We start from the raw sequence: 14,306 nt of genomic DNA, 5'->3' as shown, positions 1-14,306 counted from the left end.
ACTCTGATTGGTTAACAAGTAATGAGAGAATGAATATTATAATGCCAGATGGGCTTATTCTAATGAGGGTCTGGGGGACTCTAGTCCAATCACTCAGTCTTGGTCAAAGAGAGTTACCTATAGCCATATCGCCCTACCTGTGGTAATCTAGACAAAAGGGATAATCCACTTTTCCCCAGGCCTGTCTGTGTAAAATGCAGTGCCCCAGCATCCATCAATTTACCTAAACTAAAATGTATTTACCTTTTGAACAGATCTTAGTTTTCCCTCTCATTATCAGCTCTGTACTTCAAAGGCTGCCTGAATAACCTACAGGGGCTGATTTCTGAATGAGGAAATAGAAATGGGGAAAATCCTTGGTCCTAATTCAATAATTGGCTATTAATATAAGAGAAAAATAATAATTTCTTTCACCTGGCTCCAATATGTAAGCTGACTTCTCCAGAGTTCTCAGCATAGTTACTCATTCTCCAACCTCTCTCTTGCCACTAGTGAGGAGGAGAAAACCCAAAGGCCCCTAGGGCTGAGTGATGGGCCTACTTAGAGGTGAAATGGGAGGCCTTGGTTTCATGTGGCTTCTTTTCTTTGACAATAGAGATATCTTAAATGCACAGATAATAAATAAAATTCATACATACTCTGAATACCTTGGAAATCTGTTGATTGACAAGCTATGTTGGTGGTCTCCTAGACAGATGACTTTAGTAAAATCAATTATTTGCAAGTCCTCCCTTCCCCTTCCACATCTCTTTGTCACACTATAGTAAAAATATCAACTCAGAAGGTAAATAAAATTCTTTATTTAGAAAACCATTTAAAATTCAAAAGACCATTAAGCACAATTTGAAATAACATACATATACTTAATAATGTATCTTGCCACTCATTGCTTGTGGCAATAAAACTGAAGGGAGACACAGAGAATAAAGTAATTTTGCCATTGTTTCAGTGGTTTCTCTGAAGTGGCATAATTCAGTCACTCTCTGCTGGATACTGTTAATAAGCGTAGTGTTGATCCAGGGGAAGGAAAAGGCTCCAGCTGCTTAGAGTGAGTCTCCTGGAAAACATATTCTTTCTGCTGTTACTTTTATAGCTCTTGCTGCTGTTCACTGTCTACATTCCTCTACAGAGAAATTTCAAAGCTGCCACTGTAGTAGAAAATTCTGCTTTTCAGTCTTTATCTTGCCTTCTCTAGCTTCTTTTCATCCCAGGTTGGGAAGAAATACAGGTTGTCCCCAAAATCTTAGTGCAGTCTTAAGCTTAAGCTTCAGCTCGACTTTTGAGACACCTTGTGCAATACTTTAGCTAGTTAGGTGCCTTTTATAAGGCAGCCAGGCCAAGTCTTGATAGGATGATTATTTACAGTAGTTATTTATTAAATGTTCTCATATATTGAATTGGAGAGAGAGAACAACAAAGTAGATTGAGGGACTGGGGAAATAGAAGATGGAGAGGTTGAATATACTGACCATTCATTTTATGTAGACATATATGCATAAATACAAAGACAGAGAGACATAGACATTGAGATAGAGAGACACAGAGAGACAGAGACAGAAAGAGACAGAGATGGAGATAGAGAGTGAGACAGGGATGGAGAGAGACAGAGAGACAGGGAGAGAGATGGAGACAGAAAAAGACACAGAGACAAAGATGCACACAGAGAAAAGAGAGTGAGAGAGAGGGGAGAGACAGAGAGAAAGAGATAGACAGAGACAGAGAGACAAAAAGACACAGAGGGACAGAGATACACAGAGAGACAGACAGGCACACACACAGAAGCAGAGATGGAGAGACAGAGAGAAGCAATAAGGAGAGATATGCCTTCATCCTATAGGATCCTAATAGTATTCAGAAATATTGCTTTATATTTCCCTCTGCTCCTCTTTAGTACCTTAGATCTACCATCAGAAAGAAGATCAGAGGCCATCTAGCTTAACTGCCTCATTTTACAGATGAGGAAATAGAAGCCCAAGAGAGGTTAAGCGACTTGCCCCAAACCACACAGTGGGATGTAAACCCGGGTCCTTTGACTCCAGGGCTCTTTCTCCTGTTCCACGCTGCCTCCTTTTGTTCTCTGTGTGCTACATTTTATCCTTCTCAAAAGGATCGCTGAGGTTTCATTCTACTCTTATGAAATGGATTTATTAGAAGTTTTAAAGGAGGTTTTTTTTAACCTTCACCAGGAATCTCCTACCTCTTACATCCCTCTATTTATGTGACCAGTTATATTTTAATAAAATTATCTTAATTAAACAAGTATATTACCAATATGTCATGTCGTTCCCATATCACCGTTGCTTCATAGGATAAAAACCAAAGGCTTAATGATGTAATAATAGTGATAATAACAAATAGCATTTATATAACACTTTAAGATTCGCAAAGCACTTTACAAATATTTCATTTCATCCTCACAATAATCTGGGGGGATGGGTGCTAGTCTTATCCACATTTCACAGATAAGGAAACTAAGGCAGGTAGTGGTTAAGTGACTTACCCAGGACCACATTTTGGTGTCTGAGTTAGGATTTGAACTCAGAGTTTACTGACTCCAAGTCTAGCACTTTATCTACTGCTGACCAGGGAATCGAGAAATCTGGAATCCAGTTCTGCCTCTATCCCTAGCTAGCATGGTAGGGACTCATTATTGACTCATGACAAGTCATTTAAGCTCACTTTTCTTAGCTATAAAATGAAGTAATTGAATTAGATAGTCTCTTAGGTTCTTTTCAACTTCTATAATATTTCCTCCATCTCTCATGAACAGTTTGCCCAGCTTTATGTAAGGGATGTGCCAATTTGCTGTTACTTCCTATATTATAATTTGCTTTTGACTCATGTTCTAAGACTTAAGAGCCCCTAAAACTATTAGTCATAGTAAACTAGTTTTATCATTAAATGATAATCTTTGGTTGATTGAGGCTTTGGTAGCTTCCCTTTGGAAGAAGGAATTTATGAAATAGTCAAAAAAGATATGTTACTTTTTTTTGTAAAATATGCAACCTCAGGGCAGCTAGGTGGCACAGTCAGTAGAGCACTGGCCCTGCAGTCAGGAGAACCTGAGTTCAAATCCGGCCTCAGACACTTGACACGTGTACTAGCTGTGTGACCTTGGGCAAATCACTTAACACCAATTGCCCTGCCAAAAAGCAAAAAAAAATGCAGCCTAAAAATTTATTTATTGGAAGAACACTTGGAATACACATATACATATGAATATGTGTGGGTATATATTTATATAGTTATCTTCATGTTAATGACTCAGGACTAGCTCAACTTCAGAATAAAGTACTATGTTAAATCTGTCCCAGAATTTTTAGCTTCCACAGCTCTAAGGAGTTAGTCTTTCTGGTTCCTTCTAGCTCTAAAATTCTATTGTTCTATGATTTAATACATAAATCTGACATATACACTGAAAAATTGAATTTTCTTTTGTATTGCAGGTATACAAAGATGAAGACAGCAACCAACATCTATATATTTAACTTGGCTATGGCAGATGCTTTGGTTACTACCACTATACCTTTCCAAAGCACTGAATATCTGATGAATTCTTGGCCCTTTGGAGATATGCTGTGTAAAATTGTGATTTCTATTGACTACTACAATATGTTTACCAGCATATTCACATTGACCATGATGAGTGTTGACCGTTACATTGCAGTGTGTCACCCTGTCAAGGCTTTGGACTTCCGTACTCCCTTGAAGGCAAAGATTATCAACATATGTATCTGGTTATTATCTTCCTCTGTTGGTATATCTGCTATAGTCCTAGGGGGCACCAAGGTCAGAGAAGGTAAGTGTGTTCAGTGTTTAACTCTTTCAGTCTTACCGAAGCTTCCCTTCCTCCTCCTCCATCAACAGAAAATTCTGGTACAGATTACAATCAGACATAATTGACTGAGGGAACAAACTTGAATTCATGGGAATCAGGAAAAAGGTTCTTGTAGAAGGTAGAATTTTAGCTGGGATTTGAAGGAAACCAAGAGATAGGGATATGGAGGGAGACAGTTCCAGACATGGGAGATAGTGACTTTCTTTTATTTCAGTATTCAGCATAACCTGTAGTAAGGGGTACCACTGACTAGTTGGGACAGCAAGGTGTTGTATTAGATAGAGAGCTGCATTTGTAAGTCAGGAAGACCTGAATTCGAAACCTGCTTAGCTATGTGACCCTCGGCAAGTCATTTAATCTCTTTCATACTCAGTTTCCTTATATGTAAAATGGGGATGTAAAGTACTTTGCAAACCTTGGAGTGCTATTTAAATCTATATCTGCTACTTATTGTCATTAAACAAAAAATATTTAAGTTTAAGCTATTTCATTATTTCAAAACATCCATGATTCCTCAGTGTGGACACTCCTACAGTTCTTCAACTGGTTGCTGTCATGAATTGCTCTAATAAAAAAACCCAAACAATGACAATAACAAAACATTATCCAGCAGCCATACTTTTGTTGCCAAGTCCTTTTGAATTTATCTAGATGTGTCCTCTGATGCTAAATATCCGTTCTGTTACCAGCTTGATTTAGACTCAAAACCTCTTCTGCTTGGTAGGATCTGATAGACCTTATACTCCTCTGATATAACCCTTGAAAATCTAGGGTCAACTCCACTATGATTATTGCCAATTTATCCTGTATATAGATTGTTTGTACATGGCTGTTTGCAAGTTTTCTCTACCATTAGACTGTAAAGTTCTTGGGAACAGAGGCTGTCTTTTGCCTTTCTTTGTGTTCCCAGCACTCAGCACAGTCTGGCAGGCACATAGAATACTTTTAATGAATGTTAATTGACTGAATGAATAAGACATCAGAATAAGACTTAAGTGCAGGTAGACATGAAGTATGCTTTAGAAAAAGTAACTGAAATTTATCTATAGCAATTTAAGGTTTCAGTTTACTTATATTATCTATCACAGCCCTGGGAAGTAGGTGTTGCAGATATTATCCTATTTTATAGATGAGAAAAATAAGCCTCAGAGAGGTTTTGTTTACCCATTGTCACAGAATGGAGATGGACTTTGAATCCAGAGAAATCCTTTTTCTGAATCCAGCATTCTTCTTACTATAATATACTGCCTTAATAGAGGAGATAAAATATAGGATAGCATGCCATTGGCTGGAATAAAGGGTATTTGAAATGATATTTGTTTACATGCTTTATTTTAACTTTGTACAATAGATTTGATCTGAAAATATAATTTATAATTTATTCAAATTTTATATAAATTTATTATATAAAATTATATATTTATTATTAAATTATATATATTTATATATAATTTATTTATACTTTATAAATAATGTATAAATCAAATATAATATAAAATGAGTAAAGTAATAATAAAAATAGCATTTAGATAACACTTGTAGGCTTGCAAAACACTTTACAAATATTATTATATTTTATCCTCACAGCAACCCTGAGAAGTAGGTGCTATTATTATCACTATTTTTACAGATGAAGAAACTGGGTCAGTTAGAGGTCATACACCTAGTATCTAAGGCAAATACATTTAGATACTGCATATGTGGAGATATTGATGGAAAAGACTCTTAAGACACAAAATAAGTTTTAATCAATCATGATCACTTTAGATTTTTTTTTTAAGAACAAGTAATTCGGACAAGCGGCTTGCACTAAACTAATTCATGACTAGTCATTATTCTATTCAGTTTACATGAAAATTCAGTTTATATTAAACCATTTGATTACTAGAAGAGAACAAGAGGAAAGTGAATCCTTAGAATGATATTTTGTTGAGTACCAAATAGATACAATAAGAAAAAAAAAACCAGTAACAACAGAAGATAGGAAGAAAAATAGCACCTAAATAGGTAAAGATAAGAAATCCTTTTTATCCCCCCCAGGAGTGAGAAGGATCATTCTTACACACACTGATTTTCTGCTCTACACATAAAAGACAAAAGGAAATGGATTTGACAAACACAACATAATTACTTGGAGTGCTTACCCAAAGGCCATGCTGAATGTTTGGTGCCCCACAGAACAAGTCCAAATGCTAAACCCCTCATAAGATAGACTGGGGCTTTCCCCTTCCCTCCTCAGTAACAAGTCCGCACCTCTTCAGCAGCACCATTTATTTAGTTTCCTGCATGTAAAGGTCCAGTCCACTCATAATCACAGTAATAGAATTCGTGAAGTGAGAGATAGACAAACTGTTCAGGTTTAGGTCATTAGCTCATATCCCTAGCCAAACTGGATCATTATTCTTTTCACTCTATTTCTAGGTTTTTGCATCTCTAGGGTAAAAGGTACAGTTATGAAAAGAACTCTGCTCTTAATAGAATTTCATTTTTGCTGGCAGAACAATCACTTTGAAAATTATAGATGATGTTTCTCTCCCCAGCAATTGTGTAAGTGATATAGTTCATGAATACCTGTGGGCACAGATAATTGACTACATATGGCTGTAAAATACTTCCAAGGTCATGGCTCCGGTACATGTCCTGAAATAATAACATATCTAATATAGTAAAAGTAATTTAATAAAGCACATGATGTTTTTCTCTTATAAAACCGTGAACTGAATTTCCAACATAGTCGCAGAAGTTATAATTGATAGCTATTTCAAGATATCCAAATAATCTCAATCTCTCTCTCTCTCTCCTTATTTCCTATCTCCTATCTCTCCTCTTTCTTTCTACCTATGCCAGTTTGCCCCTCCTTAGAAAACTTGCTGGTCCCCTGCTCCTTGGAGGTTATCATATTAATGCTGGACATTAGTGTGGGTACCTGATAGACTCAACCCACTGAAGCTCAGATGGAAATCTCAAGCTTAAGAGGTCCACCAGCTTTAGCCACTCCATTAGCAGGCATTACAGATGTGCACAACCACATCTAGTCCTAACTCTTTCTTAAAAAGAAGACATATTATAGGCTCAAACATATTTGACATTTGTTTCTTATGTCCTCAGAGAAACAAACTCGTTAAGAGTCTATTTTAAATCTTAGATCTTTGTGTATAATTAGAAGTCAGAGTCAAGGTAAGGAATTACAGATAGAAATTTCCTATAGTGTGTGAAGAAATGGGCTAAGTGATAGGAGAAGAATATACTTTTACTGGACACCAAATCAGCACAGAAAAAAAATATTGCTTTTGTAGGGCAGTCCATAAGAAATTTTCCTTTATAAAAATTTTCTAAGAAAAGAGTTTTTATACATTGCATTGAATATTAAGCCTGTTAGAAAGTTTTGGAAATTGACAACAAGATGTGGTAGAAAAAGTCCTGGAAAAATAGTCAGAAGACCTGGGTTTGAATCCTGGCTCTCATACTTACTATCTGTGTAAATCAAGGCAATTCATCAAACTAAGATTGGTAATGAACACTCAGATTGCATTTAGAGGTACAGTATCTAGGGGCAGGGAGTTAATAATTTCACTATCTTGATTCTCCCATGGTCAGATTACAACTAGAGGTTTGTATTAAGTTCTTGACAACATGTTTTGGGAATGTTAGGGATATGCTGGTGAGCACCCACAATGATGAACGCACTCTAATTAATGCTAAATGAGGATGGATTAAGAAATGGTGGGTGTTTAGCTTGGAAAATAAATTACTTGAGATTTCATAGGCATCTTTCAGGTGCCTGAAGGACTGTCATATGTGAGCAGGATTATACTGCTTGGTCTAAGAGCAACTAGTGGATATTTCTGAGACAGATTAAGACCTGGTAGGAGGAAAAAAAATCTTCCAAACAGTGAGAGTTTTACAAAAGTGGTACAACCTGTTTTGGGTGGTAGAAGCTTCTTTCTCCCTAGAGGTTTTAAAATTAAGGCCAGATGACCACTTGGGTGAAAGGTTGTATAGAGATAGTGCTTGCTTAGATGCAGGGTAGACTCAGTGGCTTCAAAAATCATACGGCGTTATAACAAGTTATTATGATATATTAAAATTATGTATTTCCACAACTCATAGGCTTTCCCCTACTAAACTCTTTAAAGTACCCTTTATTACTATGATTGGCAGCTAGGTGGTACAGGAGATAGGGCACTGGAACTGGAGTCAGGAAGACCTATATTTAAATCTGACCTCAGACATTTACTAACTGGATGACCCTGGGCAAGTCACTTAACCCTATTTGTCTCAGGTCTTCATCTGTAAAATAAGCTGGAGAAGGAAATGACAAACCACTCTAGTATCTTTGCCAAGAAAACTCCAAATGGGGTCACAAAGAGTCAGATACTGAACAAAAATAATAATTACTACAAAGATTAGTGTACTTGCACTGGAATCTTACAACTATGACTCATCATGGCATGGATAGGATTGTACCAAAAGTTATGACAGCAGGTCTTGAACTCAGGTTAACTACTCAGTTGGAATGTTTTCAGGTGTGGGCTTTGTGATGAACTTGTGTGTCTGCTGTCTGAGTATTGAACTAGACAGGTTTGGAAGAGATCGTTAATAAAGAGTCGACAAAGGTCATTGACTTTCTTGGTTTCAGAAACTTGTGAAAATAATCTCCTGGGGCATGGGAATGCTTTAGCCATTTAAAAATCATTTATTACCTGGCTAGTAGGTTAGAGGCAACTTGGTGTAGTGGGTAGAGAGCCAGCCTAGGGACCAGAAAGTCCTAGGTTCAAGTAATATTTCTGACACTTATTGATTGAGTCACCCTGGGTAAATCACTTAAACTCTTGGTGCTCTAGGCAACTTTGTTCTAAAGTTGCCGAGAAGGTAGCAGTCTTCACTGGCAGAGGGAGTTTCCTAAATCAATGAAATCATAGGTTCAGTCCCTTTCCCAAATACCTGTAGGCATGAGATATAGAAATACAAAAGTATTCCCTCAAGGGGCTGCAGTAGGATAAAAAAAGTTTACAGATAAGTAAATACAGGAGATATTCAAAACAGATAGAAAATGATTTCAGGGAGAGCACCAGCAACTGGGGGTTTCGGGAAGAATCTCTTCAAAGAGGGGACATTTGAGCTGAACTTTAGGGGTTCCAAGGGGTTGAGGTAAAGAGGAAAAGTATTTCAAGTATGAGAGATAGCCTGTTGTCTCTAGAAAGGTAGGCTGGAGCCAATTCTGAAGGGCTTTAAATGCCAAATAGAGGACTTATATTTATCCAAGACCAGGAGTTCTTAACCTGGTGTTTGTGAACCTAAGTAAAAAATTTAACTGTGCTTAATCATAGTTAGTTTCCTTTGTGATCCTATGTATTTATTCATTTTAAAATATTTTGAGGTGTCCCTAAATATTATCAATCATATTTTCGAAGAGCTTCATGACACAAAACAATTTATGAACCTGTCCTGGAAATAAGGGAGCTCCTTTAAATAGGGAGTGACACAGTTAGACTCATGCTTTAGGAATTCCACTTTGGCTGCTGTGTCCAGGCAAGGGACAAGTAGGTGGCGCAGTGGATAGGGCAACTGGCTCTGGAGTTAGGGGGATCAGAATTCAAATCTGGCCTCAGACGCTTATTAGATGTGTGACCCTGGACAAGTCACTTATCCCCATTTGACAAGAAAGAAAGAAAAAAAAGAAAGAGAGAGAAAGAAAGAAAGGAAGGAAGGAAGGAAGGAAGGAAGGAAGGAAGGAAGAAAGAAAGAAAGAAAGAAAGAAAGAAAGAAAGAAAGAAAGAAAGAAAGAAAGAAAGAAAGAAAGAAAGAAAGAAAGAAAGAAAGAAAGAAAGAAAAAGAAAGAAGGGAGGAAGAGGACAAGGTAATCTATTGATTATTGAAGAAAATTGGTGGAGGGAGTGCCACCAATGATGAACCTCAGAAGGGCCTTTATAGAACTGACATATTATTTGTGTAGTAACAAAGAAATGACATATTATATGTGTAGTAACAAAGAACAGAGGCAGTTTAGTGTAATGAGTAGACGACCAGCCTTGGAGACAAGAAGACTTAGTTTAATGAGTGAATCTAGATGAGTTTTTTAACCTCTCAACATTCAAGGCAATTTTTAGGAGTTTTCACACAATGTATTCCTTACATAGATGGAATTATGTTAAAACAAAAATCCGAGAATAGACTAAAAGGTTAAATTTGACAATTAAGAAAAAACCTTTAGACATGAGGTTTAAAATTACAAGACAAGACAACAGATTATGAAGGAAGGCTTTGAAGCTCCTTCTGGAGATTAAGAAAAATGTAGACAATCTAAACTAGAATGTAGACAAATATCTGGCTAAAATATTTATGCCTAAAATGTTCAGACAAATGAATGCATGTTTTAGCTTTAATTTTCATAGTAATTGCCTTAGTTTTCTCTTCCTGTTAAAATTATTTGATATATGATTCATGATTTAATGTGACACTTCAATACAACTAATTAAACTCTTTTAAATACTATTTATGCCTAAAAAGATGAATTTTAATATATGAAATATAACTTTTCAGTCACTTCACCTAAGTCTCCCAAAAGGATCATTTTTGTATTCATTTTATTTACTTTTCCTATTATATGATTATAATTAAATGTGTATGTTTGTTCTAGTTTGACCTTTTCCCCCTTGCATTATTTAATAAAATTATTTCCATATTTCTTCATTTTCCTTATACTTGACTATATTAGTTGGATTATAGTTTTATATAATATTAGTGCACTAAAATTTTATTTAATCATCTTCTATTGTTAGAAATTTAGGTTGTTACCAGTTCTTTTTTAAAATTATTATTATTCTAAATGCAACTAATAGCACTATGAAAATCTTTGAGCAATCAGCTATTTTTTGTCATTGTTTTTGATAACACTTTCAGTATATATTTCAAGTAGGAGAATTATTGAGTCAAAAGTATGTTGATTTTTTTTTAACTTTCACTATGTACTACAAGGTTTTTCCTACAAAGTGTCCATGCTTGAAATCCTACCAGCAGCCAATGAGTCTGCCTGTCTCTCTACACCCCTACATACATTGAGGTTTTTTTGTTTATATACTTATTTGTACCTCTGCAATTAATAGGGAGATTAATATATTTTTAGTGATTATGAAGAATTCAGCTTCCTCCTTTTGAAAAAAATATCTATTCATTTCCTTTGACCATTTATACATTATGGACTGAGAGTTGCCCTTGTAAATTTTAATGGTTTTATGGATATTTGCCACTTTTTTCATTTAATTATATTAACTTCATTCATATATTTCAGAAATTATTTTTATAAAGTGAGGCAAATCTATCTTGTCTATGATAATTGCTTCTATTTAAGAGGGGGGGAAAAAGCAATTTCCTTTCACAATCAGATGAGATTATTCCATTTAGTGTTTATAAGTTTTAATGTTAAAGTATATTTGTTGTTATTCAGTTGTATCTGACTCTTTGTGACCCCATTTTGAGGTTTTCTTGGCAAAGATATTGGAGGAGTTTGCCATTTTCTTCCTCAGCTCATTTTTAGCTGAGGCAAGGCAATCAGAGTTAAGTGAGTTAGCTGACTTTGGTCACCCAATTAGTTAGTGTCTGAGGCTGGATTTGAACTCAAGAAGATGAGTCTTCCATACTCCAGTCCTGGTACTCTATTCACTGTGCCAACTCTCTTTAGAGGCCAAAAATTACAATTTACTCTATTGGCTTTTCATCTACTACTCTTTGACTTGTTTCTGAGTCAGCAAAAGGGATTGCCTCCAAAATATTTATCCTTATTAGTATTCACAATAATACCATGCTTTGTAATTTATGGGATGACTAATAGCATGCTGAACATAGCATGCTTTACTTTCTTGTGAGTTATTTGTTGTAGAAAGTATTTTGATATTTTTAAGAAACTTTTTAAGGAATAAAATTTTCTTATGTCAGAAAAGATAAAAAAATCATTCCATGACATTATTGTTAACAATTCCTTTGTTCATTAGTAAGATTTTGTTTTGAAAATGTAAAGAAAAGAGTCCCTCTCTGTACTATCTCAACTGTTTTCTCATATACCAAAGGAAAAGGATTAGCAGATAGGGCTGAGAAAGAAGGGAGCTGGGCAAACACCCTCTAAATATAACCTTATTAAGGATAGGACTAGGTTTCTGCTTCTTCCAATATTGAACCAAATCTATTTAACCAAAATGAAACAGGGAAATAGAAGTAATTTTCTATGTTAAAAGAAGAAAATTCACCATAGCCTTCTTGTCACATACTGTAGTAAAAAAGTAAAAAAAAAATTGCCACCATTATTCAGATAATTTCCTAAATTTTTAGTTAAGCCCAAATTATTTTGTTTGCATTTTAGGCAACAACCCAAATATATCATATGGGATCCTAGTTGCTGAAAATTATTTTTATAAAAAAATGTAAGTCATAGCTTAAAAGCTAGCTTCTTTTTGGAGTCTTTTTTCCCCTTCAGGGGCCTCTCCCTGGAGAGAAGCTGGAATTGAGTGTCTTCTCTTTCAAATCTGGAAGCCTGGAAGCCAGAAAACCAGGATCTTTCTTCTCCTTCAAGCTCTCATTTTCTTCTTTCCTCATTCAGTTGAAGAACATTGATTTTCACCAATAAGGAGAGTCCCATATAAGTGGACTTTGAGCCATAGATTACATTTATATTTGATTCATTACCAGATGTCTTGTAACCTAGTCGAGTTTCTTTCACATTTGTAAGTCTTTGCAAAGTTGCATGGCAGGGTTCAAAGTTCTATTACTTAACACAAGTGGATATTATCTCATACTGTCTGTGGTTTAAAAATTGGAAAAAAATACCTTAAAAGAACTTTATAAAGGCAGCTTTCCATTAGAAAAATATCACTTCAGTTCCATATGAAAATTAGTAAAGAAAAATCCATTTTTGTAATTAAAAGCTTTATATATTCTGAGGAAATTAACAAGGCTTATTAATCTTATATATTGACTTACACTGTAACTAAAGTACATTATGTGACCTGTGTATAATTGGCTATTTGGTACTCTTGGTCTCTACTGAAAGATAATTGCCACCATAGGGTATCGCTTTTATTTGTACTTTGCTGGCTTACTTTGTGTGATAATATTTTAGCATAATTCGTTTATGTAAATAGAGAGGCTACTGGGCACATTTTAAATAATCACAGCCATGTATCTAAAATAATTTATGGGATGTTCTAACCTTCTCTTCATTATTTTTTTCTGTTATTTCTTTCAGATATAGATGCCATCGAGTGCTCTTTGCAATTCCCAGATGTTGATTATTCCTGGTGGGATCTCTTCATGAAAATCTGTGTCTTTGTTTTTGCATTTGTGATCCCAGTTCTCATCATCATCGTTTGCTACACTTTGATGATCTTACGCTTAAAGAGTGTGAGGCTACTTTCGGGCTCTCGAGAGAAAGATCGCAACCTCCGCCGAATCACCAGGCTTGTTCTGGTAGTGGTGGCAGTATTTATCATCTGTTGGACCCCCATCCACATATTTGTACTGGTTGAGGCCCTGGGGAGCACCTCCCATAGCACAGCAGTCCTTTCTAGCTATTATTTCTGCATTGCTTTAGGGTACACCAATAGTAGCTTAAACCCCATTCTTTATGCTTTCTTGGATGAAAACTTCAAAAGGTGTTTTAGGGACTTTTGTTTCCCATTTAAGGCCAGGATGGAGCGACAGAGCACTACTAGAGTCCAAAACACAGTTCAGGACACTCCCTACATGAGAGATGTTGATGGGATAAATAAACCTGTATGACTAGTCGTGGAAATGTCGTCCTATAGTTCTCCAGGAAGAGAGGAGTTCAATGATCTAGGATTAACTCAGATTACCACAGCAGTCTGAGCCTGGAAACATAGAATTTTATTTTTGGAAAGACTTTTAGAAGTTCTAATGTTGTGGAGTTATGGCAAGGGCAAGCTGCTATGGCAGGCAAGCTCAGTTCTCACCAAAGTTTAAGACAGGGTTTGAGGACAAAAAAAAATCTAAGTAGGAAGGTACCTTCTTTAAACCTAGGAGGTCAGACTATCTGACTGTGTTGCTAGGGAAAAGAAAGTCAGATTTCGATCTTCTGAGGCTTAGACTATGCTTCCCAACATTTGCTATGGCCTTATATGGAGAGATATTGTTCCTATAGTTGTGTTTTTTAAAAAAGAAAAAGCATTTGCTTCAGAATGAAAGTGAATATTGTAAATCCAGATTCTTGCACAGTGGTAGCTTGAAAAATGATGGCCACTGTAAAGTTTCTCACCCTATTTCCCTTTACTCTTCATGAATAATAAGCATTTCCTTTGGTTGTGTGGCAAAAATTTCAGCTTAAGCATGGCCTGAATTTACACCTAAAGTGTGCATTGTTTCTGTGTATTGTGAAAGTCTTTTAATATTTTAAAAATAAAAATAAATTCTTAGGATGCCAGGAATATAGTTTCTAATATATTTTAGTGTATTTGGCACC

At 35.7% G+C, this 14,306-nt stretch overlaps 1 protein-coding gene across 1 annotated transcript in view; it reads left to right on the top strand.

Annotated features, from left to right (window-relative positions):
* The window catches only part of OPRK1 (opioid receptor kappa 1), a 31,316-nt gene extending 17,707 nt beyond the window's left edge, over positions 1–13,609 (top strand). Inside the window, exons 2-3 of the mRNA XM_036765177.1 lie at positions 3,447–3,799; positions 13,077–13,609. Coding sequence (XP_036621072.1) covers positions 3,447–3,799; positions 13,077–13,609 — 886 coding nt within the window. The remainder of the gene's footprint in view (positions 1–3,446; positions 3,800–13,076) is intronic.
* Positions 13,610–14,306: the final 697 nt, after the last annotated feature.

This window comes from Trichosurus vulpecula, chromosome 1, assembly GCF_011100635.1.
Source record: "Trichosurus vulpecula isolate mTriVul1 chromosome 1, mTriVul1.pri, whole genome shotgun sequence".
In the NCBI taxonomy this organism is placed as follows: domain Eukaryota; kingdom Metazoa; phylum Chordata; class Mammalia; order Diprotodontia; family Phalangeridae; genus Trichosurus; species Trichosurus vulpecula.
The sequence above is the reverse complement of the archived record's forward strand: the minus strand, read 5'-3'. Positions and strand labels throughout refer to the sequence as shown.